This window comes from Mustela putorius, unplaced genomic scaffold (genome assembly GCF_011764305.1).
Source record: "Mustela putorius furo isolate JIRA1106 unplaced genomic scaffold, ASM1176430v1.1 tig00001680_pilon_pilon_pilon, whole genome shotgun sequence".
Lineage (NCBI taxonomy): Eukaryota > Metazoa > Chordata > Mammalia > Carnivora > Mustelidae > Mustela > Mustela putorius.
The window spans coordinates 1512614-1537830 of NW_025421840.1; the positions used below are offsets into that span (position 1 = coordinate 1512614).

The 25217-nt window shown below is 50.1% G+C and overlaps 1 protein-coding gene across 3 annotated transcripts in view; it reads left to right on the forward strand.

Annotated features, from left to right (window-relative positions):
* The window catches only part of CUL1 (cullin 1), a 103136-nt gene that overhangs the window by 76092 nt on the left and 1827 nt on the right, over positions 1-25217 (forward strand). For all 3 annotated transcript variants that reach the window (XM_045087943.1, XM_045087944.1, XM_045087942.1), the window contains exons 9-20: positions 356-486; positions 13225-13332; positions 13409-13515; positions 16189-16237; positions 16612-16743; positions 17865-17982; positions 18993-19069; positions 19451-19582; positions 20430-20522; positions 24353-24400; positions 24481-24563; positions 25013-25118. In XM_045087943.1, the coding sequence (XP_044943878.1) occupies positions 356-486; positions 13225-13332; positions 13409-13515; positions 16189-16237; positions 16612-16743; positions 17865-17982; positions 18993-19069; positions 19451-19582; positions 20430-20522; positions 24353-24400; positions 24481-24563; positions 25013-25118 (1184 nt within the window). The remainder of the gene's footprint in view (positions 1-355; positions 487-13224; positions 13333-13408; positions 13516-16188; positions 16238-16611; positions 16744-17864; positions 17983-18992; positions 19070-19450; positions 19583-20429; positions 20523-24352; positions 24401-24480; positions 24564-25012; positions 25119-25217) is intronic.

A 25217-nucleotide genomic window follows, 5' to 3' on the forward strand; every position in this document is an offset into this window, starting at 1 on the left:
TAAAATAAGTATTTGAGTGCCTATTATATATCGAGCATAAATAGTATCTCAACCTTGAGAATTTTAGGAAACATCAGACAGACTTCCTGATACATTTTTTTCTCTGTTTTTTTGCTGGTTTCTCATAGTAAAGGGAAAAGTAGACTTCTACAATAACAAACTTCGTTGTTACTTTCAGCTTAATATATATACACTAAATATAAAATACTTGGTTATAATTCAGACATTTTTTATTTGATCTAAAAGCACCGTTGTTTTATTTCAAGGTATCTGTCATCACAGTATAAATACATACGTAGGGGAGGGCTGTGCGAAGTTCGTTTCCGTGCATAAAGGTGGCGTCTTCTTCTTTCAGATTTGGGTCGCATGTATAATCTTGTATCTAGAATCCAGGATGGCCTAGGAGAATTGAAAAAACTTCTAGAGACACACATTCATAATCAGGGTCTTGCAGCAATTGAAAAGTGTGGAGAAGCTGCTTTAAATGTAAGTACTATTTAATTGGAAATCAGTCCGGCCTAACGTTTCCACACAGGAACTGCCAATGTCATGTGTCCATTTACGAATCCAAGTGGTAAGAATTCACTAGAACTCTAGTAGGGAACCTTGTCTTGGCTTTTTAAAGTAGAAGGTTCAGAGACCATTTTAGCAAATTCCTCCATAAACTTTTCTCTGGCACCTTTTAGGCTTTAAGGATGTCATTTCTTGATATTTTTTCCCCTTCATTTCTTCTCACCATTACGTGTCTTACACCAGGAGAGAGAAGAACGAACAGGCTGCGGCCTCCCAGACGCAGGGCTCTGGCACCCACAGGCCGCAGGCTGCACCTGTTGGGGACTCTGATCCGAGGACTGTCCTTCTGTTGAAGGTCAATGGGCTGTTCCTGGGAACAGCGCCTCTGGGAAGGCGCTGAAGTGTGTAGTGCTCCTCCTGACCCCCACGTCCCCAGGGGTACAGGGAGTATTCCTGCTAGTGTAGGAAAACCTAAGGAGTACCTCGTGTTCCTAAAAGATGGGTCAATTATCTTCAGATCTGTCCCTGTTGCACACTTTAATTTTGATAGTATTTGGGAGAACTAAAAAGGCTTCTAGAAGATGGTTGGCTCTTATGTCTGAGTCAGAAACTTTGTAGCTCTGATTTTTATTGTGTTTAATGTTAATGTATTTTTGACAGTACTGAATTTTTTTTTCCATACCATCTTTCTTTCTTTTTCTTTTTTTTTGACAACACTGTCTTTTTAATACATCTTGTAAAATCTTCATTTCCTTGTTAAAACTTGGGAAGATTTTTTTCTGTGGGTTGCTGCTTCCCTTTTGACACAGCTATGAATCACTAATGGTGTGAATGTAAACTGCTTCCTTCAGGTCAATAAAATAATTAATTTTGCACTTCCAAGATGGAAGGGACCTGGCTTTTTGGGCATTGAGAGGGAGATTCCAGGTTTTGGTGTGAGCTGAAGTGTGAAGCTGGAGTGTGAAGTCCAGCGCCGGGACTCGCTGGGTTGGGACCATGGCACTGTTGTGACCTTGACCGGGTTGAGTGTGGCCCCTGACAGTCTGTCTGGGTTCAAAGTCCTGCTCCTGCTGTGTGACCTTGCCGCTAACTTGCTTTTCTGGCTCTGTCAGTTGGGTTTTTTTTTGTTTGTTTGTTTTTTTTTTTTTTTTTTGAATAGAAAATGACAGTGACCACCTCATAGGACTTTTGTGAGCAAGTGATACATGTAACGTGCTTATTAAATCTGGTGTGTACGTGATGGAAGTTTTCCTTTTAAAAAGCCATTTAAAAATTATCCTTACATTTTGATGGCTTTTCTTCTTTCCACACTGACTGTTCCTTTTCGAGGAGCCTGACACACGCGTGCGCACACGTATCATTCAGGGAGGGCCGACTTTTCAGTAATGTGAGGTGTTTTCACAGGAGTTAATTCGAAACTCAGCCACATGAGCAGCAGAGCCAAGTAAATGACTTCTTTTCCTTGAAATGATCTAAGTGGTGAGTCCATTATTTCATCAGACATGGCTTGGAGTAGCAACTGCAGGAAGCAGAGCTCGATTTTCTGTGTGGCCGGCTGTGTATGATCTCCATGCTAGGAGGTGGCCTCGGGGTCCATGGTCTAGACGAATGCACGTAGATTTTCATAGGAATGATGGGGTATTAACTTCTAATGTCCATCTCTTCCAAAGCAAAGTAAGGTCCTAGATGGAGAAATAAATCACACTGTAATTCTCAAGTACTACTGTTTTCTCTTTCTTTTGGGTGCAGTCACCTGACTTGGTGAATCTTAAATCTGACCTTTACTTTTTCATGGCCAGTTAAAGCACAAGTTTAGTTTCTAAGTAAAATTATTTCTAAGTAAAATTATAGGTGGAACCTTCATCTGTCAGCAGTATGCAGCACAAATAGACCATCAGCCGTTATATTGTACTGAAAATTGAACTTTTCAGTAATCCTTTTTTTACTTAAATGTAAGCCAGTGATTCCCATGGGTTTAAACACTGAAACAGGATTTTCCCCCAGGAAGAGTAATCTGTATAGCTTAATAAACTTATATGGCATCTGCCTTGACTTTCAAAAGTTAGACATTTCTTTTTTAATACATTATTGATCATAAATAATATAATTAATTATAATTATTCCTTCTATAAAAGCCATTTTTATATTGAACTCATGAAACTGATTAGCCAAGTTGTTGTGAAGAAAAATGTTTTTAGGGGGAAGTAGATACTTATTTCTATTTTCTGCAAGAGTTTTTCCTGAATTTCCATCTTACTTAAAGTCTCATTGACTCCTAATTTGCAGTGTTCCAAGTGATGCGTGAGTTCTTAAACCACTGTCCTGGCCTGGGTTATACCCGCTGCCTTTACTCACCAGTGACAGGGGCCTATGAATCTTGAAGGAGCTCGGGAAGAGCATGTGCACCCAGTACTTGTTAGCCCAAAGCACAGTAGGTGCTTAAATCCTTACTGTCGGAAAGAATAAATACAGCTGCTTAAAATATGCTTATTTTAGTAGGTATTTTTATCACAAACATGGCAAATGGAAAAGATATATTGTAAACCAAGCCATGATGGTTTTCCAAAGCTCACTCATGCTGGAGGAAAAGCAGCAGAGGAAAGAGACTGTTTTCCTTAATAATTAAAAGGAAAAAAATTATTATATATAATTTAAGTGGGGCTTAATTACTCTGAGAAAACAATTTTTTTAAAGTTTGAACATTTTTGCCCAGTTGAGTTGGATCATAGTATATGAAAATCATTTGCGGTGAGCGTATTAAATGTCCTAGAAAGCACTGTTCAAGTGATTCTTTAAGGACCAAAAAGTTTTCTCATCTAGTCCTATGATCCTTTTTATATCAAGCAAAACAGGTGAAGTGTCCAAAGATAGAGAAATGATTTTACTTAGAAGCTGGACTTCTCTTTAACTGACCTTGAAAAGGTATTGTTTAGAAAGCTAGATCTGCTACCGATTGGTTTGGCCTAGACTGAAATTATTACAGGTTTCAAACTTATAATGTGATTCAAAATAATATTTTATGTGTTGGTACCCTTAAAACCTACCTGAGCATTTTCCTAAGGCTTTTTTTTTCATAGTTAAAAATAAACTTTTAAAATGAAAGGCTGTTCCTGAATAACCGGCCCGAGGCGGATGTCCTCTGACCTAAGCGAGAACCGCAGTCCTCGTGCAGCGGCGCTGGAAGGGAGCCCTTAGCACTCAGGCTGTTCCCAGATGCGCCGGCGCTCGGACCTGCCCGGACCTGCCTGGACCTGCCCGGGAGCGCCTGGGGCTCCTTGGAGGACAGAGACCGGCAGGCCGCAGAGCCAAGCAGACCCGGGTGGGGCCATCTTACCCCCCACCGGGCAGGGTCCTGGGGCATCTGGAAGATTCTCTGGAAGAATCTTATAGGTCCTTGCGACTGAGGACACGCGTGCTCCACTGATGTGCCGAGTCCTGGGTAACGGCGCGGGAGCAGCTGCCGTGGCCCTGGGTGCCAGTAGGACTTTGGGAACCTTGTACACCGAAGATACTCAAGGATGGGATTCGTAACTGGTTTAGAGCCGAACAAAGAACCAGAGAAATCATTTTAAATAGGCCAGTTTGTTGTATAGGAAGCTTCCGAGGCACGGCTTCTGGCCTGGAAGGGGTAGGGCACACGGACGTGGCCCGAGTGAGTCGGGGGAGGGTGGGGGGGGCGAGCCCCCTTCGCTGCCCCGCCGAGTCCGTCCAGGCCCCGTGACTTCGCTCTCCAGGTGCTCTTCCCGCTGTCCTTTCCCTTCCCGTCGTCCCTCACGGGGCCCGGCACTGCCCTCGCTCAGAAACAGCACGGAACACTCTGACCGCCTGCCTCCACGTTCTTCATCCTTGTTTTAAGCAAAGTGAAATACAGCTTCTTCTCTGTGATAGTATATCAAACCTACAACATTCTGTTAAATCAGAATCCTCTCCTGATGGACCCCCACTCTCGGGAGCTTCGTCTTCCCCCCGGATCACTTCCCTTCTCGCGCTCAGGCTCTTCCCTCGGCCTGCAGCACGGGCCTGCCTGCTTTCTGCTCGCTCTGCCCCGCTTTGAAGGCCAGCTCAGATCCTCCCTTCTAAAAAAGAACTCTTCGCTCTCTCTTCGAGCCCTGAGTGACTGCCGCGTCCCCCACCCCCCGTCCTGTACCTCTGTGGCATTTATAAAAGTCTCTCCTGGGCCCTTCTGTATTCGAGGGTCACCTCTGTGTCCCCGTCACTGCCGTCGACTATAATCCCTGGGGAGTACGGCTGAGCTCGCTGTAGTCCATGCTCCTCATGGTTTTAGTGCTGGTGTCTTGTGCTCCGAGTGTCCCTGGATAATGATACCATCATAATGACCGTGGAGAGGAGGAGTCCTCGGCCGCGTGGCCAGTCTCCCCTTTATGGTTCCATCCCATTTCTCTGTCTCTGCATCGTATCCATCACCTGCTCACCTTTCCGTGACTCTGCCTTGTTGTACCTTCCTACTTGTCTCTGCTGCGTCCCTTTTTTGTTCCTGTGTGTAAAACACCAATTTATCTTTCAAAAACCCAGCTCAAATGCCATTTCTTCCACGAGCCTTTCCTTGTCACCCCTTTGAAATAGTAGCATGTTGGACTGTGTGACATTCACACTACTTTATATTTTAGATATCTGTGAAAATGTCTTTTACAGGAATGGCTTTATCCGTCTTCATATCTTCAGAATTTAGCACAGTCCTTTGTGCAGAATAGAGAGTCACCCCACTTACGTTTTAATTGTAGTCCTCATTGTTGCCAGCAGGATCAAGGCTGCTAACACAATGCATAAAAGACAACGGGATATGAGAGAGAGAGAAGCAGAATCGGGATAGGAAACCGAGCTCCGAGCTGAGATAGACCGTGCTCATGTTCCATGCCGTGGAGTCTGCTAGCCTGGTTAGACCCGGGCCTCCAGTTCTTTGCTGTCTGTGCGGGGAGCTTACCGGTAAAGGCAGTCGGGACTGTGAAGTACAGTCCGCTCCTGGACCCCCCGTGACCATAAAGGATAAGCTCTAACTCAGGAGAATTACTTTATTAGCATGCAGAGCTGAGAATGCTGTCCGCAGCAGCCCATCCCAGAGAAAACACCAGTAACGTGGACAGTTGTCAACCTTACACTTACAAGTAAACGTGATACCAAGTCCTTGGATGGCTTTATAATTTCCCTTGATGGTAGCTTCTAGCAGAATACCAAAATAAAGCTCAGGAAGAGAGTCAATACAGACGTGTGCGTACTTAACTGACGAGTGTTTGAGGATACAGGGGGTTACATGTTGAATTTTTCCTTAGCACGGGTGTGCTGTAGTACTTCCTTACAAAGAGGGCTTCACATAAATCAGATTAGAAGAGAATATTTCATTACTGTCTGTCTTTAGGGCAGAAATGGCGACAGATAAGCGCAGGGTCCTCTTTGAAACCATAGCTTGATTGAGTAATATCAGTCTGATTAGGGCTGAAGTGTCACCCAGCAAGAGTGGCCTTGTAGGTTCTTGGATGTCCAGCGGGGCCATTGGTCTAACAGTGGGGGCGTAGAGCTGCAGAGATGGACTGGGGAGCAAAGTTGTGAAGGTTTATTTGCAGCTTAGAGAGACGTCTTCTACTTGAAATGGAAGGAGGCATTTTCAGGAACAGCCCAGGGCTCTGGCTCTGGGAATGACGGTGCCTATAAAAGGGAGCGCTTGAAATGAAGAATGATCTAGGCAGAGATGAAATCAGGAAGCTCTGGCAGCATGTTTTTCAGTGTAAGACTAAGGGGTGATGAATCTAGGACCTTATCAGAATTAGGAAAAAGCCCTGTTTTGGGATTGAGAAGTTGAGTTAGAAATAGTTAAAGGAACCCAGTTGTTTGGATGAACTTGCACCAGAGTGAACAGAGGAACACGGTGCAAGGTTTGGGTTTCCTTCAGTCAGCCTGGATTCCCCTTCTCTTCTGGAGTAAAATGTTCTGGTCACGTGGTCCCGACTCGACCATTCGGTGGGTGCTAGTGATAGAAGAAAATGATACACACAGTGATAAAACTGGACAAGGAACCTTACATCAGGCATCCAGCCTGCTTTGTGTGGTCAGAAGGGAGGGAATACACCTCCCCCCTAAGGCAGGAGGAGAGCAAGGTGAGAGCGTTCTGGGCTTTCCCAGCCGTGGCTGTCCCTCAGCACTGAGCCACTGAGCGATGGATTGTGGGGGCTGATTTTACCATTCTTTCTTATTTTGATGAGGTTTGAAATTCTTGTGTAATGAAACTTTTTATAAAAAAGCAAGAGGGCATTCTGACGGTGATGTGGATGTTGGTGGAGCGAGACCAAGGAGGTGCTTTAGGACAGAAGGAGGCACTCTCGTAAAGATTTAATTACACAAAGAACTGATAAATGCTGATAATGGAAAATGGTTCAGAAAGCCTGTGGCTGAATTTGCAAATCGGTTTTGTCTTGCGGTGGGCTGAAAAGAATTCCCGTTTTCTTCGGAAGAGAAATGACACAGGTGTTCGTTTGGGTTTAGTGATAAGCAGACTGGGGGAAGGCTCACTGTGTCCTTTACACCCAGGGTGGACCCTTCTCTCCCCGCTGGGACACGGCCTGGGACACGGCCGTGCTCTTTCCACAGGCCGCCCAGTTACGGGAGCCTCTCGCCACCCAGATCTGACTTAGTATCCCACATCCCAACTACATTTTGGTTTCATCTTTGCTGTGTATTTTTAAGTCCTGACGTGGCCCGTGCGTGGCTTCAGACGAGTTCAAGGCCACCCGTGAACTCTCACCGCCTTCCCCGCCGCGTGCCTCCTGGACGCAGCCGCTTCTGTTGCTGAGCTAATGCAGGAACTACTTTCTGCGGCATCATCCCTTCTCGTAGAGGAGTCCCAGGTTTTCCGGGCAAGTCCAGCTTAGTTCCGCTCTCAGAATTGAATATTTTTGCCCTGTCTTCGCTCTGTGTCTGACTCCAGTCGGCTTGGGGCCTCGGTCCTGACCGGGCCTCATGGAGGGGCCGCAGACGGGGCCTGTAGCCTCCGGTCCGAGCGAAGGCACGTGCGGGCGCGAGCCAGAGCCGGGGCTGGTGATGGAAGCGCGACCAGGGCTTTGTAGAAGTTTATCAGACCCAGAGGTAATGGTTCAAGAGTCGTTATTCATGGTCTGAGAGACTCAGAGCCACGATTACAGGATTAACCCGTGCGGTGGAAGCTGAAGGAGCAGGCGGGCCGAGGTCGTGGTGATGGAGTGCGGGGCGCTGGTCTCACCAGTAGGTTCTTTCGTTGCGGCATTTTCGACTTTAAACCACACTCGGAGAAGCTGGTGATTCCTGCTTGTCAGAAGAGGTGAGATGATGATGGACTAGAAAACACCAGGAAGAGAATGCGAGACTGTCACGTCCCTGGGTGGCGCGGGAGGCCGCTCTGTGCTGTTGTCGCCAGCGTTTGGGGGTCTGGTTTGGGTTGGGTTTTGCGTGTCATTTAATACGAGAAGTAATCGTACTTCGTGAGTGAGCGGCTGGCGGAGCCGGGCTGGGCCGGGGCCTCGCCTCAGGCGGTTGTCAGCGCGGGTCCTCTGGGCCCCCCAGACCCTCCCCTGCTGTCTGTCGGTGGTGGTTTGTGATTGTTCCTCTCCCGGAACTTCTGCTTCTCTGTGTTGCGTGTGGCGAGCATGTCGCTCCGAGGACCGGGTGCTGATGCTCCCGGGAAGAATCACGGTGCCCCCAGGTAACTGCACGGTGGGTTTTTATGACTCGAGCCTTCACTTCTCCTTCTCCAAGAATAATGCTCTCGGGTTGCCGACGGTGTCTGGCACGGCCCCGCGTGTCCTGTGGGGCTGCGTGGCGGCGACAGACTCGGCTGGATGAGAGGCGTGGGTCCCGAGCGTGCTGAGGCCGCTCTGGGTGACGGCACGTTTCCGAGGACGGTCCCATCCGCCCCCGCGTACATTCGTGAGGTGGGAAGGTGGCCCTTCGAGCCTGTCACCGCCGCCCCTGCCCCTCTTTGGGCAGCGTTCCAATATTAGGGTCACAGGCCATCCTGAGAGACCCGGTGCTGCACGCCAGCTCCCATGAGCTCGGCTCAGACCTCTTCGCCGGCCGCGTGTGCTGAACTGATTGAGGGCAGAGAGGGTGAGGTGAGAGGGACGTCCCGTGAGGCTCCTACGTACATTTTTTCTTTTTTCAAAATCGGTCCTTAAAATGAGGGGGTTTTTTTAGTGGAAACGTGTGGCATTAAAGGTAATAATCTGACTCATGACCATCAGTATTTCTGATGTTGCCGTCTGAGCAGTGGTGGACACGGCCCCGCAGGCTTCTCGGAGCCGGCGCCCGGCCGGGCCGGGGGACAGCCGGTGCAGTCAGCGTCGCAGCGTGGAACTGGCCCTCCCGTCCTCCCAGGTCAGGGAGCTTCCCTGAGAAGATCTTTGAGACCAGTAGAAGAGCCGAAGCTAACGAGGCAGGGGGTCCCAGACAGAGCAGAGCCCCTCGGTGGGTGTAAACGACCCGTTCTGAGAACCCGGCAGTCGGGTGTGACTCGAGAGGAAGGGAAGGCACGGACCGGAACCGACCGGGTCGGCGCCGGCTGGCCGGGCCAGGAGACCCGGAAAGCCGCCTTAACCATGGTGCCTGAGTCCTGAGGCGAGAGAAGGCTGGGTGATGGTGACAGACATGAAATGGACACAATCAGATTTTTTTTTTTTAAGATTTTATTTATTTATTTGACAGAGATCACAAGCAGGCAGAGAGGCAGGCAGAGAGGGGAGGAAGCAGGCCCCCTGCCAAGCAGAGATCCCGATTCGGGGCTCGATCCCAGGACCCTGGGATCATGACCTGAACCGAAGGCAGCGGCTTCCACCCACCGAACCACCCAGGCGCCTCCAGATTTTTATCTTTTAAACAATACGTACCATGTAGAAAATAGATTTAAAGTGAAAAGAGCGTGGTCTGTGTTGGTGGCCAGATGGAAGACCGCATGGGTTGGTTGGGTTGGGGGTGGGGAGGAGGAGGAATTGGGTTCTTAGACTTTGTGAGGGACAAGTGTCTGTGCTCAGTCCTTGTTGACCCTGGGTGACGGCTTCATGGAGTAATTTTACCCTTCTTGGTAAAGTTGCAGAGCTTTGAAATTTTCTACAGTACAACCCTGGACGTAGGGAGATGGAAAGAGAGGGCTGTGGCAGACCAGCGGGTTCGGGGAGGAGCCCCGCACGGCTCCGCCGGACAGTCTGGGAATCCCCTACGACGGCCCAGGACAAGCCGCGTGAGCGGGGGGGGGGGGGGGGAGTCTGGGCTGGGCTGGAAATAAATGTGACCGTCACTGGCATTCTACAGACAAGTGAAATCATGTTGGGGTGGGTGGCATCCCTCAGGGACAAGCCCTGACAGGCGTCGTGTTTCTTAGCAGAAAGCCCTTGTGTACTACTGAATAAGCAGATGGTGAGGAATCAAAGCAGTGACTACTCGGTTCATTTCCTTAAGCACCAAAAATTGACACGTTTCATGAAAAGCCTGCGTTTGTTCTAGCTGATCTCACCTCTCTGTTGCTTTTTTAACCCTGCAGTCCGGTGCCCTCTGAAACACCTGCTTCTCTCTGCTCCCCACGCGCTCCTACCTTCGTCTGCCCTTGCCAAGTTCCTAAGCAGTTTCTCAGGACCTCAGATTCTCACTTCAGGTTTCTGAGGCTTGATGCTCCATACGTTTCCCTTCCTGGGGTCCTTTCAGAGCCTCTGTTCTCAGCAGCCAGACTGCCGGCCAGGTCTCCTGCTGTAGTAGAAAGACTCTTGGAATCAGAATCCAAAGATTGCAATGTCCTTGGGGAAGAGGCCTCTGCTTGGTCTTTCTGCGGGGAATTCCTTCCTGGCATTTCTTGGGACATTTGTGTTTTTCCACATCCCAAGTCTGAGAAAAGTTGTTCAGGAAATCATGAAAACAGAGAAAAGCATAATTCTACAAGCATGACAGTCCACATTCCTGGTTCAACCGAACCCACCGACGGCAGGGGCGGGGATGCTCACACACACAGTTGTCTCTGGAACCGAGAGGAGCGCACGTTCCAGAAACGCAGTACTGTCGGGTTCGTCTTCCTCATTGGTGACGCCAGGTTGCAAACGTGGGTGCGTCCTCTCTGCTGCTGAGGGCCTCCTTCTTACAAATAAAATACATGTTAGTGTGTTTATGCACATAAGACACTTCATGTAAATCCTTTGAGTGGTGTTCCCAAAAATACCATGTGTCGGAAGCAAAGTAAGTCCTTAAACTGGCAATCCTGACACGTGATCCTTTGTAATGCTGTTGACCTTAACCTTGAATGTTACCTTATTCAGACACTACCCAGTGATGTTTGCTGGCATTTCCTGTGCTTGGATGCTCGCTGCAGGCTAGAGTTCTTTGTAAATACTTTTAGGAGAAGAAATGCAAAGACAAGAAAATGTGAATATCGAGAAATAATTTGACATGAAATCAGAAAGCAATCTAAAACCTGAATTAGCAACAATAGCACTATCAATTTCAGTGGCAGACCCAAAATTAAGTCAGGCACACAATATTTTCATTGTTAAAAAAAGAAACGAATTTATATGAAATAAGATGTGTGCCAGTTAGAAGATGCTTTTGGGTGCTTTCGTGAATTAAGACTGTCAGTGCAGGGGGGCACCTGGGTGGCTCAGTCGGTTAAGTGTCTGCCTTCGACTCAGGTCATCATCTCGGGGTCCTGGGATCGAGGCCTGCATTGGGCTTCCTGCTCAGCGGGGAATCTGCTTCTCCCCCCGCCCCACCACTTGCTCTCACTCTCACTCTCAAATAAATAAAATTTTTTTTAAAAGAATGCTAAAACATTTTTAAAAACCATTGCAAAATGGAGAAATTTTTCTACATCTGGAATAGTTGTCATGAAACAAGATTCTCTGATGGGGCGGTGAATGCTGTGTGTGTTTTAACATTTTAAGATAGATGATTTTTAGATATTCAATATATGTGGTATTAGCTTCCACTATCTTAGCTGATTTCTATTTGGCAATCATTTTGCATTCCCTCTTAACATTTTCTCTTATTAAATGTCTGTATCCAGTAGAGACCACTTTACATACTGTTGAAATTAAAATCTTCTGCAGTGTGCTCATAATAATAATAAACTTTGCATTTTTATTTTATTTTTTAACAGAAAACCTCTGAAACTCTTGGTATTAACCTGTCACAGGAAAACCATTCGTTCTCAGTGCTTACTCATTATTTAAAAACAGTATTACAAGATGCAGAATAATTAGAACTTGGGGAATTCTGGTTTCTTATTCCCGAACCCCAAAGACTCGTATCTGTCAGGAATTTGCAGACACGGCAGCCACGTGAGCCCCCCGCACTCAGGCATCCTGCTCATAAAGGGCCCAGCCACTGGCATCCCCGTGGCGGGTGACATCTGGCCACATCACCACCGCTGTGGACGTCCTGTCCTCTAGGCCTTTCCGCTTCTCAGAGCTGCGGAGGAGATGCTGGCTCAGGAGTGAGGCGGCCTGGGGTCAAGCCTGACTGCCGTCTCCTGACACCCTTGGCCAGATGCTTAACTGACTTAGTTTCTCCACCTGTCAAGGGAGGATCCAGACAGCAGCAACCTCATAGTGTGCTTGCGACAGTCTTTGTGTGGGGCTTGGCACGGGACACACAGTGAGTCCCCAGCGTCAGCCGACTCCAGTCTTGTGTGTCCTTAATCAGGGTCTCTCCTGTGGCTGATCTTTCATTGCCTTCCCCTTTCCTTAGTGCTCTGCCTGTCTCCCAGGCCCTGGCCGGTCTCATCCAGTCTTGCAGCACAGTCAGGTGTGTGAGTCGGACCCTACGCCTTACCTGACCCACTCAGGGCCCTGCCCGCACTTCCTCAGACCTTAGTCTTACACTTTTCCTTTTTTTTTTTTTTCCTTTTTTAAGATTTTATTTATTTGAGAGAGAGAGAGAGAGCACACAATCTAGAGGGGAGGGGCAGAGGAAGAGGAAGAAGCGATTCCCCGCTGAACAGAGAGCCCGACATAGGGCCCGACATAGGGCTTGATCCCAGGACCCTGAGACTGACCTGAGCCGAAGGCAAACACTTCACTGACTGAACCACCCACCTAAGCGCAAGATACCCAGCTGATTACGGATCTTACTCACTGATTAGTTTTCCCAGAAAAGTCCAGAATTTTAATTCTTTTTTTTTTTTTCCCATTTAGATTTATTTATTTATTTATTTATTTATTTGACAGATCACAAGTAGGCAGAGAGGCAGGCAGAGAGAGGGGGTAGTAAGCAGGCTCCTCTCTGAGCAGAGAGCCCGATGCAGGGCTCAATCCCAGGACCCGAGATCATTACCCAAGCCAAAGGCAAAGACCTTAACTCACTGAGCCACCCAGGCGCCCCCAGAATTTGAATTCTTAACAACAGCAAAAATGAGCTAAGCAAGCTCTCACTTGGAAAAATTGTGTTTCCTATGATCTTTTGAATGTTCACATAATTTGAAGAATCATTGTTTTTATATACAAGTTGGAAAGCAGTATTTAATTCTAAGCATGGAGAATCTATTTTAGTATGTCTATAAGTGAAATGTCCTGCATATTTTCATGGTGGAACCAAGGTTATTTCTTTCTTTTTTTTTTCCCCCCACGGTTATTTCTTGATCTTATTTAACATCTTTGAAGAAACTTCTTGACCTTCGGGAATATTTTATAGTAACATATTAATATACCATTTAATCCCCAGTAACCAACTTTTGTTTGTTTTTCCCCTACCAAGGACCCCAAAATGTATGTACAGACAGTGTTGGATGTTCATAAAAAATACAACGCCTTGGTAATGTCGGCCTTCAACAACGACGCTGGCTTTGTGGCCGCGCTCGACAAGGTGAGTGGGCGCCGCAGCGGCCGGGTGGGGGTGGCCGGGCCCGCGCGCCTCTGACTGTGTTCTCTGTGCCCCGCAGGCCTGTGGGCGCTTCATTAACAACAACGCGGTTACCAAAATGGCCCAGTCGTCCAGTAAATCCCCCGAGCTGCTGGCTCGGTACTGCGACTCCCTATTGAAGAAAAGGTACTCGTGACTCTGTGTTTTCCCATAGTAAACCTGTTTAAAGCCTCAGCTCTCTATGAGGAATGGAACCTTGTAACCGTTCACATACACTAAGTTGCAGTCTTTGTGCCTTTTGAGAAAATACTGTAAACCTGGGAACTTCTCTGGCTCCCTAAAAGGTGCGTCATGTTGTGATTCTAGGCCCGTTTGTTCGTTCATTTGTTAATGCTGCTGGTGGCATTTTGAGAATGGCAGGCACTGTGACCTCTTTAGGTAAATAAAGTTCCAGGGGTTGGTCAGGCTGTACTTGCAGAGCTGGAAGGGAGGCAGGAAGTTAGCGTCTGTCTCGTTCTCCTGGTGCTGTCCTGCGGGCCTGGCTCGGTCGTGTGTCCGGGGAAGATCCGCTGCGGGAGTTCCCCAGGCTCTTGCCCGAAACACGACCCCCCGTGGGCTGCGGCTCTCATGGTATCATGGGCCCCCCTAACACTTGTCTTCACTTGTCGATGAGCTTGTTTCACTGCTGTTTCGTATCCTTCGTATATTTCTTTAAAGCTTCTTTCTTTTTTCTTTTTTCTTTTTTTTTTTTATTTATTTGACAGACAGAAATCACAAGTAGGCAGAGAGAGAGGAGGAAGCAGGCTCCCCGCCGACCAGAGAGCCCGATGCGGGACTCGATCCCAACCTGAGCCGAAAGCAGAGGCTTTAACCCCCTGAGCCACCCAGGCGCCCCAAAGCTTATTTCTAAGTCATCTGTACACCCAGCGTGGGAGCTCATGCCCCGAGATCGAGTCCCACGCCACACTGACTGAGCCAGCCAGGCACGCACATGCCATGTTAACCGTCGTGTTTCTCACCTGCTCTTCCTCGGCATGCGGGTCCTGAGAGCCCGCAGCCTCGTGATCTCCTGTGGCGCCCTCTCTCCTCTGCCTGTGCTTCTAGCGTTCCAGGCTTGGTGTGTGTGTTGGGTTTTCTCAGCTTCTCTTGCACTTGAACAGCTTCTCTCGGTTCAGAAACGCTCAAGGTTTGTTGCACTTTTCCAGAGCTCCAGCAGCAAACGCAGTCATTTCCCAGGCACCCGTGTTGTCCGGGTTTTGAGTTGAATGAACAGGTCTCGAAGGCTCGCACAACCCCACTGCAAAAAAAAACTAAGAATACCTACACAAACCAAGAAAAACACTGCAGACAATTCTTACCTAGAACGGAGTTGGGGAACTCATGAGTCGAATGTTAGCAGAGTAAATTGTTTAGGGAACTAAAGAATTCTGTGGGGATGGCTCTGCGGTAGCAAATTTAGTGTTACTTACTGTATTGACAGAACTGGATGTGGTCTTCCTGACATGGGAAAATGTTTGGTAAGGTCACTGGCTGTCTCTGACTTTGCCAGAAAGCCATTTCCCAAGACCAGGGAGAATGGAGTATGCGAGGGTTGTTTTTTGTTTGGTGCAAAGCTGGTCCGTGTGTAGAGGAGCGAGGGTTGTTTTCTGTTTGGTGCAAAGCTGGTCCGTGTGTGGAGGAGCGAGGGTTGTTTTCTGTTTGGTGCAAAGCTGGTCCGTGTGTAGAGGAGCGAGGGTTGTTTTCTGTTTGGTGCAAAGCTGGTCCGTGTGTAGAGGAGCGAGGGTTGTTTTCTGTTTGGTGCAAGGCTGGTCCGTGTGTGGAGGAGCTGTTCTCGTCACATCCCTTCAGCTGTTCCTTCCTGGAGTAAAAAGACTCCAAAGTGGAATGTCTCTTCTGGCCTGATTTCTTTTTCTTTTTTTCTAGACTAGGGGATGTGAAAATTTTCAATATTGTAATTGCGTGCTTTAGCAGACTTTCAGTTTGTGTGGCAGAATGCGTCTTACCCTTTTTATCCATTGCCTTTTCACAAGGGCCCCTCACCGAGTCTCTCCGTGGTCCCTTCAGGAAGGCCGCTCAGACAGGCAGAATGGCGGGCTGGCCTCGGGGAGCCGCGCTGGGGCACGGAGCTAAGAAGTAAAAGTCTTCCTGGGAGAGAAACCGCCCTGGGCCGCCCACACGCAGAACAGGACCAGACTTCCTGAGTCAGCTGCTCCTGAGCGCAAAGCACCTTTCCAGCGCTTGTTTGGCGGCTGGATCATTTTATACAGATGTGTGGGGATCTTGTCTGTGAGGGACTCGTAAAACCTTAAAAATGTTTACCCTGCAGTCACTTCTCAGGTCATGCTTGTTCTTAGAAGAGAAAGAATCTGTTGTTAAAGAGGACCACAGAGGAAGGCAGCACATTAGTGGTTTAAACCCTTTCGTTGCCGTAAATGATTCGGCCATTCAGGAACTCTCTCTGCCTCTTTGTTTCTTTTCAGAGTTGAATTAAAGCATATTGTAGAAAAGCATTTTGCCAAAGTGAAGTTCATTAATTTTGTATTTAAATAGATCATATGAAAGGAAAATGTGACTGTTTGGGGGAACCCTAATAAGTATCTCCTGTTGAATTTCATCTTGGAAATCCTGAACGGTTTTTTCATGAATGTACTCTTCCGTGGTAGTTTCAGTGTAGGATGGCCAATCGCCATAGGTGAGGGAAGCTTCCCTGCCGCTCCGAGCCCTGATCTGAAGAAAACTATGGTTCGGGTGTTGGGAGCCACAGTCCGTTCTGTTGGTTTGGCTCAGGGGTGCTTGCTGATTCAGTGTTCGCTGATTTGTTTGACAACGTCTGCCTTTTTTTATTTCTTTAAATTTCAGTTCCAAGAACCCAGAAGAAGCAGAGCTAGAAGACACGCTCAACCAAGTGGTAAGGCGCCTCTCACTACCCACCCCAGGCTCCAGCAGCCGTTTACCTGCGGGTTTCCAGGTTATTTGTGGAGGGCTTCTGAAATGAGACAGTTAATTGGATCATTTATTTTTTTTTTGAATCTGTGGTTTTACTCCCTAAATTGAGTCCTTAATTTTAGCATTTGTACTTTTCTCATTAGTAGTAAGTCTAGATCAACTTCTTGTGACTTAAGGGGTTGACGAAAGTATCTCAAGGCTGTGGTGGTATTTTCGGCCGCTGTGCACACGTTGGCATCGGGCCAGCCTGATGAAGCAGCCCAGGCAGCCGCCGGCGTGTGCCCGCGACAGCGGGTTGCAAGTGCTCTGAGTGTGCTCTCTCGGTGGCTTTGCTAGATGGTGGTCTTCAAGTACATAGAGGATAAAGACGTGTTCCAGAAGTTCTACGCGAAGATGCTGGCCAAAAGGCTTGTGCATCAGAACAGCGCCAGCGATGACGCCGAAGCGAGCATGATCTCTAAATTAAAGGTACGTGGAGTCACGTCCTGAAAAAGTCCAAGTCACCGTGCGGGATCTGGGTTGTTTCAGGTTGTCCCTGGGTGGCGGCGTGGTCCGTAGAGAACAAGTTTGTCCAGTGTGGCCCTGCTGCCCCGCGACGGGAGGGCTGTCACCGGTCAGGCCCATCCACGCCACGTTCAGGGGCCGCGCTGTGCCATCAGGCCGGGGAGGCCCGCTTGCCTCCGGAGCATCTCCTAGCTCCACGCCTCTGGCCCCTGCTCTGTCTCCACGCGCCGGAACCGCTCAGCAGGCTTAGCCCACACTTGCTCTGCTGGGCTTTGGGCTGGCGGGTGCTGTGTTTCACTCTGGTGTTCGTTCAGTGTCTGCGGCTGTGTCTGCAGGACTGTGGGGCCCTTGGCTCATTCCGCAGCCCCCTCTGCGCCGAGCCTGTGCTGGGCTCCTCGCTCGCTGTCGGTGCTGTACACATACGTCACTGGGAGCGGAAAGCGTGGTGTCGTGGCTGGCTGACCCCACTCGGACCCGCCGTCACACGCCCCACGGCCGGGGGCCTAGACAGCAGAGCCGTGTTCTCACAGCGCCGGAGGCGGGCAGTCCGGATCGAGGTTCAGGCTGATGCCCTTTCTGGGGACGAGTCTTCCCAGTCTGGCGACGGCCACCTGCCTGCTGTGTCCTCCGTGGCGAGGAGGGAGCAGACCCTGGTCTCCCCTCACAAGGGCGCTCCGCCCATCAGGAGGGGCCTGTCCTCATGACTTCCTCTAAACGGGCATTTCCCCAGAACCCCCTCCCCCCACCCCGTACCACCGCGCGGGGGTGAGCGTTCTGCAGAGGAGGCGGGGGACACAGTTGCGCCCCCCGCGGTCAGTAAGCGCCATAGACCGAGGGCGCCATCCTGTATTCTGTTGCGTGTCCTGGCTCTTGGTTGCTCCACGGCAAGTTCCCGCGGGAACGAAGACCCACCGGGCTGCTTGCGGCCGAGCGGCCAGGACCGGGGCTCACCGGGTCCCTGCACATGCTGCGGTGACGCGTGCTGTCGTCGTGGCTTCCGTGCAGTGCGGGGTTTCCATGCGCCTCCCGTGTCTACACTGTGTTTCTGGAGGAACTAATAAGACGGTCGTGTGGCTTCGTTTCAGCAAGCGTGCGGTTTTGAGTACACCTCTAAACTTCAGCGGATGTTTCAGGACATCGGCGTGAGCAAGGATTTGAACGAGCAGTTCAAAAAGCACCTGACGAACTCGGAGCCGCTGGACTGTGAGTACCGCGCATGCGCTGCTCTCGGGCGGTCGTTGCAGAGCCGGGCAGGGCGTTGTGGCGAAGGACAGACGTGACACATCTCCAGGAAGCCTGCTCGTCGCGTTAGCAGAAGTTCTGGGACGGACAAGCGGGAAGCGCCTCCCAGACGCGCTGGGGTGGTCCTGCCTCCTCATGACATTAGCCTGTGTGACAGGCACAGAGCGAGCCAGCCTTCCCCGGGGGACCCCAGCCAGGTGGGAGCCGGGGGTGCCGAGCCCCGTCTTCTCCTGCTTGCTGACACACCTGTCCCACCCCGGGTGCCGCCCGGCTCAGGGCTCCACGCACAGCTTCAGAGTTAATACATTTCTTTGCCCTTCGTTTGGGTCCATTCTAGAATTTATTTTTTGAAAGTACGAGAAACTGACTCAGCTGTATCGATGACAGCCTCAGAAGGAGCCGCCATCTCCCGGCTCCGGGCTGGCGTGGAGCTGGGGACGGGCCGGCACCCGCGGGGGTGGTCGTGGGGGTGGTCGCAGGCCGGTAACACCGACGTCCTCACATGCTGACGTTGTCTTCGTAAATGAGAAGCGGGAACTTCCCTTTTCCCCAGAACTGAAGAACCTTCCGTTGTTAGGCTTGGCAGGAAGCCAGCGGCCTCGTCTGCTCTTCGTGGTGACGGGTTCCCTCTCCTGTCCCGTACGGTGTGTGCTGGCTGTGGGGCCGGCCGTGCTGCGCGAGCTCAGGGGCGCTCGAGGGGCCCCCAGGCCCGGCAGAAAGCCGGAGCGGAGCAGGCTGGCCGCACCAGCGTCAGAGCGAGAGTGAATGAGCCGTGCCCCTCTCTAGAGAGAGAGAGTTTCTGGCTCTTTCCTCTTTTACTCATTTTAATTGAGTGAAATAATTGACCTGGCCTGCGGTCAGTTCCTCATTTTACACGAAAGTGCGTTTCTGTTAACACGAGGCCGCATTTGAGCGGTAGCCTCGTTTGGTTCATGGCACTAACTGTGTCCTGTGTTTTGTCCCCGCCTCAGTGGATTTCAGTATCCAGGTGCTGAGCTCCGGGTCGTGGCCCTTCCAGCAGTCGTGCACCTTCGCCTTGCCGTCCGAGGTGAGTGTGGCTTTGCCTGCTGTTCTGTCGGGGCTGAGCAGAAATGAGAAGGACGGTCTTGGCCATGAGCCTGGAGGCCTTCCCGCGGGCTGGTGGGGGACGGGGGTTGGGTACTGCCTGTGCGCGGGCTCAGAGGCCACAGGGCCTTGCTCCGTGCCGTGCTGCGCCCTCCGACGGGAACCCACATGCCAGTCGGTTAGAAACGGTTCTCAGTAGGCCCCTCGGAGGCCTGCATGAGTCTAACACCGACCTCTGCATTTTACTTTCATGCCCTAAGCATTTTGTCCTGTAAACGTGGGACAGTGTATGTATTGAGAAATGCCGACTGGCGGCTGTGGTGAGGTAGACACTCCACACAGCGCTGTCTGTCCTTTTGTCCAGCTGGAGCGCAGTTACCAGCGGTTCACAGCTTTTTACGCGAGCCGCCACAGCGGCAGAAAGCTGACTTGGTTGTACCAACTGTCTAAAGGAGAACTGGTGACCAACTGCTTCAAAAATAGATACACTCTGCAGGTAAGATCACCTTTCTGTTGTGGAGCATGTTTTCTTCAAGTCTGAATGCGGATAAGACACATCGTAGAAGTCAGAATCCGCGCTTGGTGCCCCAGAGTCTTGAGTTAAGCGGGCAGAGTCCTGTGGCGGGCACACGGCCCGCATCTGAGGGTCAGATGAGCTGAATCCTGGTGCTCTCTCGTAGACGGACAGGGGGCTGACTGATGCCTCAGTTTCCTTCTCCATAAAATGGGGGTGCTGACGCTTACGCATCAGAAGTGATGTGAAAATGGAGTGAAAGAATGTGTTTAATAAGCATTTGGCCGAGCTCCCGCCCAACACGGGCTAACTGCATAGCTTCAGAAGCCGGAGTTCCGTCTGCTTAATCATGGTCATCGCCCTCTTCCTTTGGCAAGAGTGTCGTGTTAACAGTAACCCTCGGAGTTTGCCGCAGTACTGAGTACAGACTACCGAGAACCGTGTTAACTACTTTTCAGTTTGACAGAGAACTGAGGCCCCGTAATTTAAGTGACTTCCCCAGGATCCCAGCGTATGTGTGGCGGAGCCAAAATTTCAGTGAGTGTGGACGCATAAAAGCGTGTATTTATGTACACACAACGTCCTAGAAGAAAGTCCGAAATTGTTTCCACGTTGGGCAGGTGGGAAATGACATCTTTGAGGAGGAGGTTGTGTGACAGCAGAGTGTGACGCCCTGTACCCTCTCTTACATAGGCCCGCTTGATTTTTTGCATCTATCAGAAGAATTTGTTTCATAAATAAGTTCTTCAGACTGAAGCTCTGCCTTTTTGGAGGTTTTTCCATGCATTTAAATTTTGCTTCTCTTTCTTTTATATGTGGGGCCTCAAAGGCATCCACCTTCCAGATGGCCATCCTGCTTCAGTACAACACGGAAGACGCGTACGCTGTGCAGCAGCTGACCGACAGCACCCAGATCAAAATGGTATCGTAGCGCTTCCCGGCCCCTCGGGTGTCAGCTCGCCGCCTCCCTAGTCTCGTGAGCGTGGCCGGGAGGGTGTCGGAGAGGAGGTGGGGGGGCTTTGATTGGAAACAGCAGCTTGCCTTAGGACTGTAGACGATGCCTTTAAAAAACAACTTCATTTTTAAACTCAGTGTGACATACATGTGACATGTGCGCACGCGTGCGCGCGCGCACGCGCACGCACACACACACACACACACACACGAGTACAGCATGCTTTCTCCCGTTTAACTCCTTCTTAACCCCCTGTCCAGCTAGGCTTTTCTTACGAAGCCCAAACGTCACTAATTATGATAGTCTTTGAGACTTCACATACATAAAAGTCACCATTTATAAGTAGGCAGTTTGGTGGGTTTTCACAAGATCATACGGCCACCACCCTGTCCAGTTCCAGAACATCTCCTTCATCCCCAAAAGAAACCCGCTAGCCCGTAGCAGTAACTACCCTCTGCTCCTCGCCTCAGCCCCTGACCACCGTGAACTCACTTTCTGTCCCTGCATTTGCCTGCTCTGGGCCTTTCGTGTTATTGGTGTCACAGTGTGTGCCTTTTCTGTCCGCGTTTCCAAGGCTTCTCCATGTGATAGTGTGTAGATCTCTTCTGCTCTCTTTTTTGGCTGAAATACATTCCAGCGTATGGATGGACCACAGGGTGCTTGTCCGTTCATCGGTTCGTGGATGTTCAGGTTGTTCACGTTTTGATTACTAGGACTAGTGCTGCTGTGAACATTCGTATACATGCCGTTGTATGGGTGCATTTTCAGTTGTCTTGGTACCTACCTAGGTGTGGAATGTCCGGGTCGTGGTGGTTTTACCTCACCGAGGAACAGCCAGATGGCCCCACGACAGCTGCACACATTCAGGGGCTCACCGGCCACGTGGGAGGGTCCAGTTTCTCCACGTCCCTGCCAAGATTTGTCATTTTCCTTTTTTTTTTTTTTTTTTAAATTACAGCCATCCTGGTGGATATGAAACAGTCCTTCATTGTAGCTCTGATTTGCATTTCCCTCACAGCTGATGACACTGCGTGCTCAGGTTCTTGGTGACCATTTCTACACATTCTTTACTCGAATGTCTACTCGAATCCTCTGCCCATGCGCATTGTTTATTTGGGTTGTCTCTGTCAAGTTGTAAGAATTCTTCATATATTTGGTACATAGAGCCTCTTTTTCTTTTGTTGCCTATGCTTGTGTTGTCCTAAGAGACCACTGCCTGATTAAAGGTCAGAGATTCCTTTCCCTGTTGATTGGTTCTGCCGTAAATTGCCGAAAATTGGCTGTACATAGATGTATTTATTTCTGGATTCTCCATCCTTCTCCGGTAATCTGTATGTCTGTCTTCATGTCAATACCACATCGTCGTGGTTGTTATTTTGTAGTAAAGTTGTGAAACCGAGACCTCCAGCTTTGTTCTTTCTCAAAATGGTGTTGGCTATTCTGGGTCTCTTACATTCCCAAATGAATTTCAGAACTTGCTTATCCATTGTTCGAGGCTGCATCGAATCTGCAGACTGCCAGTGGGTGCAGGGGGGCTGGTAATCTCTGTCTTACCAGTAGCAACTGTTCGAACTCCTGACTGTGAGCGACTTTCCATTCACGTGGGTTGTCTTTCGTTTCTCTCAGTTGTGTTTCGTAGTTTCCATATACAAGTCTTGTGCTTTGGTTGCATTTATTTCTAAGTACTGCGTTTGGTGCTATCGGAAATGGAATTGTTTGGACTTTGCTAGGTATGGCTAAACTCACTTTTTAACTTTTTTTGAAGATTCGTTACTGGTTTTTAAATACACTGTCCTGTCATCTGCAAGTACAGCCAGTTTTACCTCCTTTTCCTATTTGGATGCCTTTTTTTTTTTCTTGCCTGATTGCTTTGGCTAGAATTTCCTATACAGCGTTGAATCGAGGTGGTATGAGCAAGATCCTTGTCTTGTTCCTGATCTTGGGGGAAAGCTGTCAGCTTATTACTAATAAGTATGACGTCAGCTGTCGGTTTTTCTTAGATTCCCTTTATTCAAGGAGTTCCCTTCTTATTTTTTTGTTTTTTTGTTTTGTTTTTTAGTGTTTTCATCCTGAAAGAGTGTTGAATTTTGTTAAATTGATTCTGCTCTAGGGGGATAAAAGTGTACTTTTTGTCTGTTAACGCAGGAGGTAACAGCGATTGCTTTTCTCACATTGCTACCTTGCATGCGGTGCTGGTCAGCCCCACCTGAGCAGCGTCTATCATACTTGTCTCTGTGCTGCTGGGCTTGGTTTGCTGGTATTTTCTTGGGGATTTTTATTATTTTTTTTAATTTGTTTTTTAAAGATTTTATTTATTTATTTGTCAGAGAGAGAGGGAGAGAGAGCAAGCACAGGCAGACAGAATGGCAGGCAGAGGCAGAGGGAGAAGCAGGCTCCCTGCCGAGCAAGGAGCCCGATGTGGGACTCGATCCCAGGAGGCTGGGATCATGACCCGAGCTGAAGGCAGCTGCTTAACCAACTGAGCCACCCAGGAGTCCCTTCTTGCGGATTTTTACATCTACATTCATAAGGATATTGGTCTGTTGTTTTCTTGGGGCGTTTTTGCCTGGTTTTGCTGTCAGGGTAATCTTGGCCTCACTGAATGTCAGGAAAATCATTTTTTTTTTTAAAGATTTTATTTTTTTGAGGGAGTCATTGATTTTTTTCAGCATGCTTCAAGTTCATCCAGAATACATTTGCAAATTTAATAACAAAATGGATTTGTCTGTCCCTTTGTGTGTAAGAGTCTTTCTCATTCCTCCTCACATCAGAAGGACCGGTGTCGGGATAGAGGCTCAGGCTGTGGGGATGACGTGGCCATTGTCCCCAGCCCCCCACCCCCACCCCTGCCGCACTGACAGGTCCATGGGTTTTCTCTGCTTGGCTTTCTAACCAAAGCTCCGCGCCCGTCTCAGCTGGTCCGCAGGCAGGAGCAGTGCTCCGTGTGGGGTCAGGGCTCCCTCCCTGCTCCGCACGCATTCCCCCATCAGATCTGGCCCATGAGTGAAACCTCTGCCAGCGTCCCTCTCAACGCGTCCAGCAGCGTCCCAGCCCTGCTCTGCGGGTCTAGCCTCGTCACTGGACCAGAGGCTTCTCACCTTTGTGGCTTTAGGATTGTGACCTCGGAAAAGTATGGGTTTCCCTAAAGGCAAGAGCAGGCCTGCTCTGTCCATCAGGGTGGGGGTTGGGGACATGCATCCAGGGGACTAGACATCGGGCAGGTGGTACCGTCTAGGGTCATGGCATCCCCGAACCGAAGGGGAGCCGAGGCGTGACCCACGACTCATGTTGCCAGGCGAGGGAACGGCCAGGGGCACCACACGGTGCTTGGTGTTTGCCGAAGGAAGGGGACAGCGGGGTGAGCTGCGCCTGGGCCCCGTCGTGTCCGGGAGCAGAGTGCTGGCTCCTGGCCTGCTGCGGCCGTCGATCGTCGCTTCTGCGTCATCTTTGTCCGAGACGAGCTGTCAGGCAGCTGAGGGCTGAAGAGGGTCCCGTAGGTTTGAGTGAGGACGTCCGCATGGTTTTTGATCTAGAACGGATCATCGGTGTGTACCACCAGCTGCTCCCGGCCAGAAAGGGGTTGGCTTCACTTGGGAGTGCAGGCTGGGGAATTCAGTCGTGAATTCCGGGGACGCCTTCAGCTTCCCTCTGGGCTGCCCGTGGGTGTGTTCCTCCGTTCGCGCCCCGCTGGGCTTCTGAGGATGAGGAGGACGACGACGGGATCGCGCATCGTTTTTATTGCAAGGAGAAATGCGGGGTTTTTTTTCTTTAACTTCTCTTTTTCTCTTTAATTGCAGGACATTTTGGCACAGGTGCTGCAGATTTTATTGAAGTCGAAACTACTGGTACGTTTTTCTGCATTTCCTCTCTGAAGCCGGGACGGAGCCTCCTCCTGCGACCGTGTGGTAACCGTCGTCTCTTACAGGTCCTGGAAGACGAAAATGCCAACGTCGACGAGGTGGAGCTGAAGCCAGACACCTTAATAAAGTTGTACCTCGGTTATAAAAAGTAAGGGAAATCAAGAAGCGGGTGGTCCCGGACCTTCCCTCCCGCACATCTGTGCCGTGGCTGCAGGTCGTGGCGGGTGGGGGACCGGGGTGGGGGGCGGCCCTGGCACCCAGCTGGGGTTCCATCTGAGGATCCAAGGGTTCCTCCACTTGACTCCGCCTCAGGTTTTGGTGGTTTCTGCATCAGGCAGGCGCTCCTCCAACGGCTCCCCGAGAAAGCTCGGACCTCTGTGTCCAAGTGTCTTGATTTTATTTCGTTTGACACAGTTTGGGAGAGCCGGGGACGTCACTCAGTCTCCCAGAACGCAGGTGTCGCGGCCCCGGCGGAGTGCGAGGCTGCCCGCCCTGCCCTCGGCCCCGGGGAGCCGGGGCTCCTTGCGGATACACGACAGGATGCGGCCAGCGCTGTCCTTGGAGACCAGAGCCTCTGTTTCCTTTGTTTCTTGACAGTAAGAAGTTAAGGGTGAACATCAACGTGCCCATGAAGACCGAGCAGAAGCAGGAACAAGAAACCACACACAAAAACATCGAGGAGGACCGCAAACTGCTGATTCAGGTGACTCTGGGCCCACGTCGGGGGTGTCCCTCGCAGAGGACTGGCCCGCGGAAGCCAGGCTGGTCCGGCGCATGGGGGCTGTGGGCTGGGGCGGCCGCC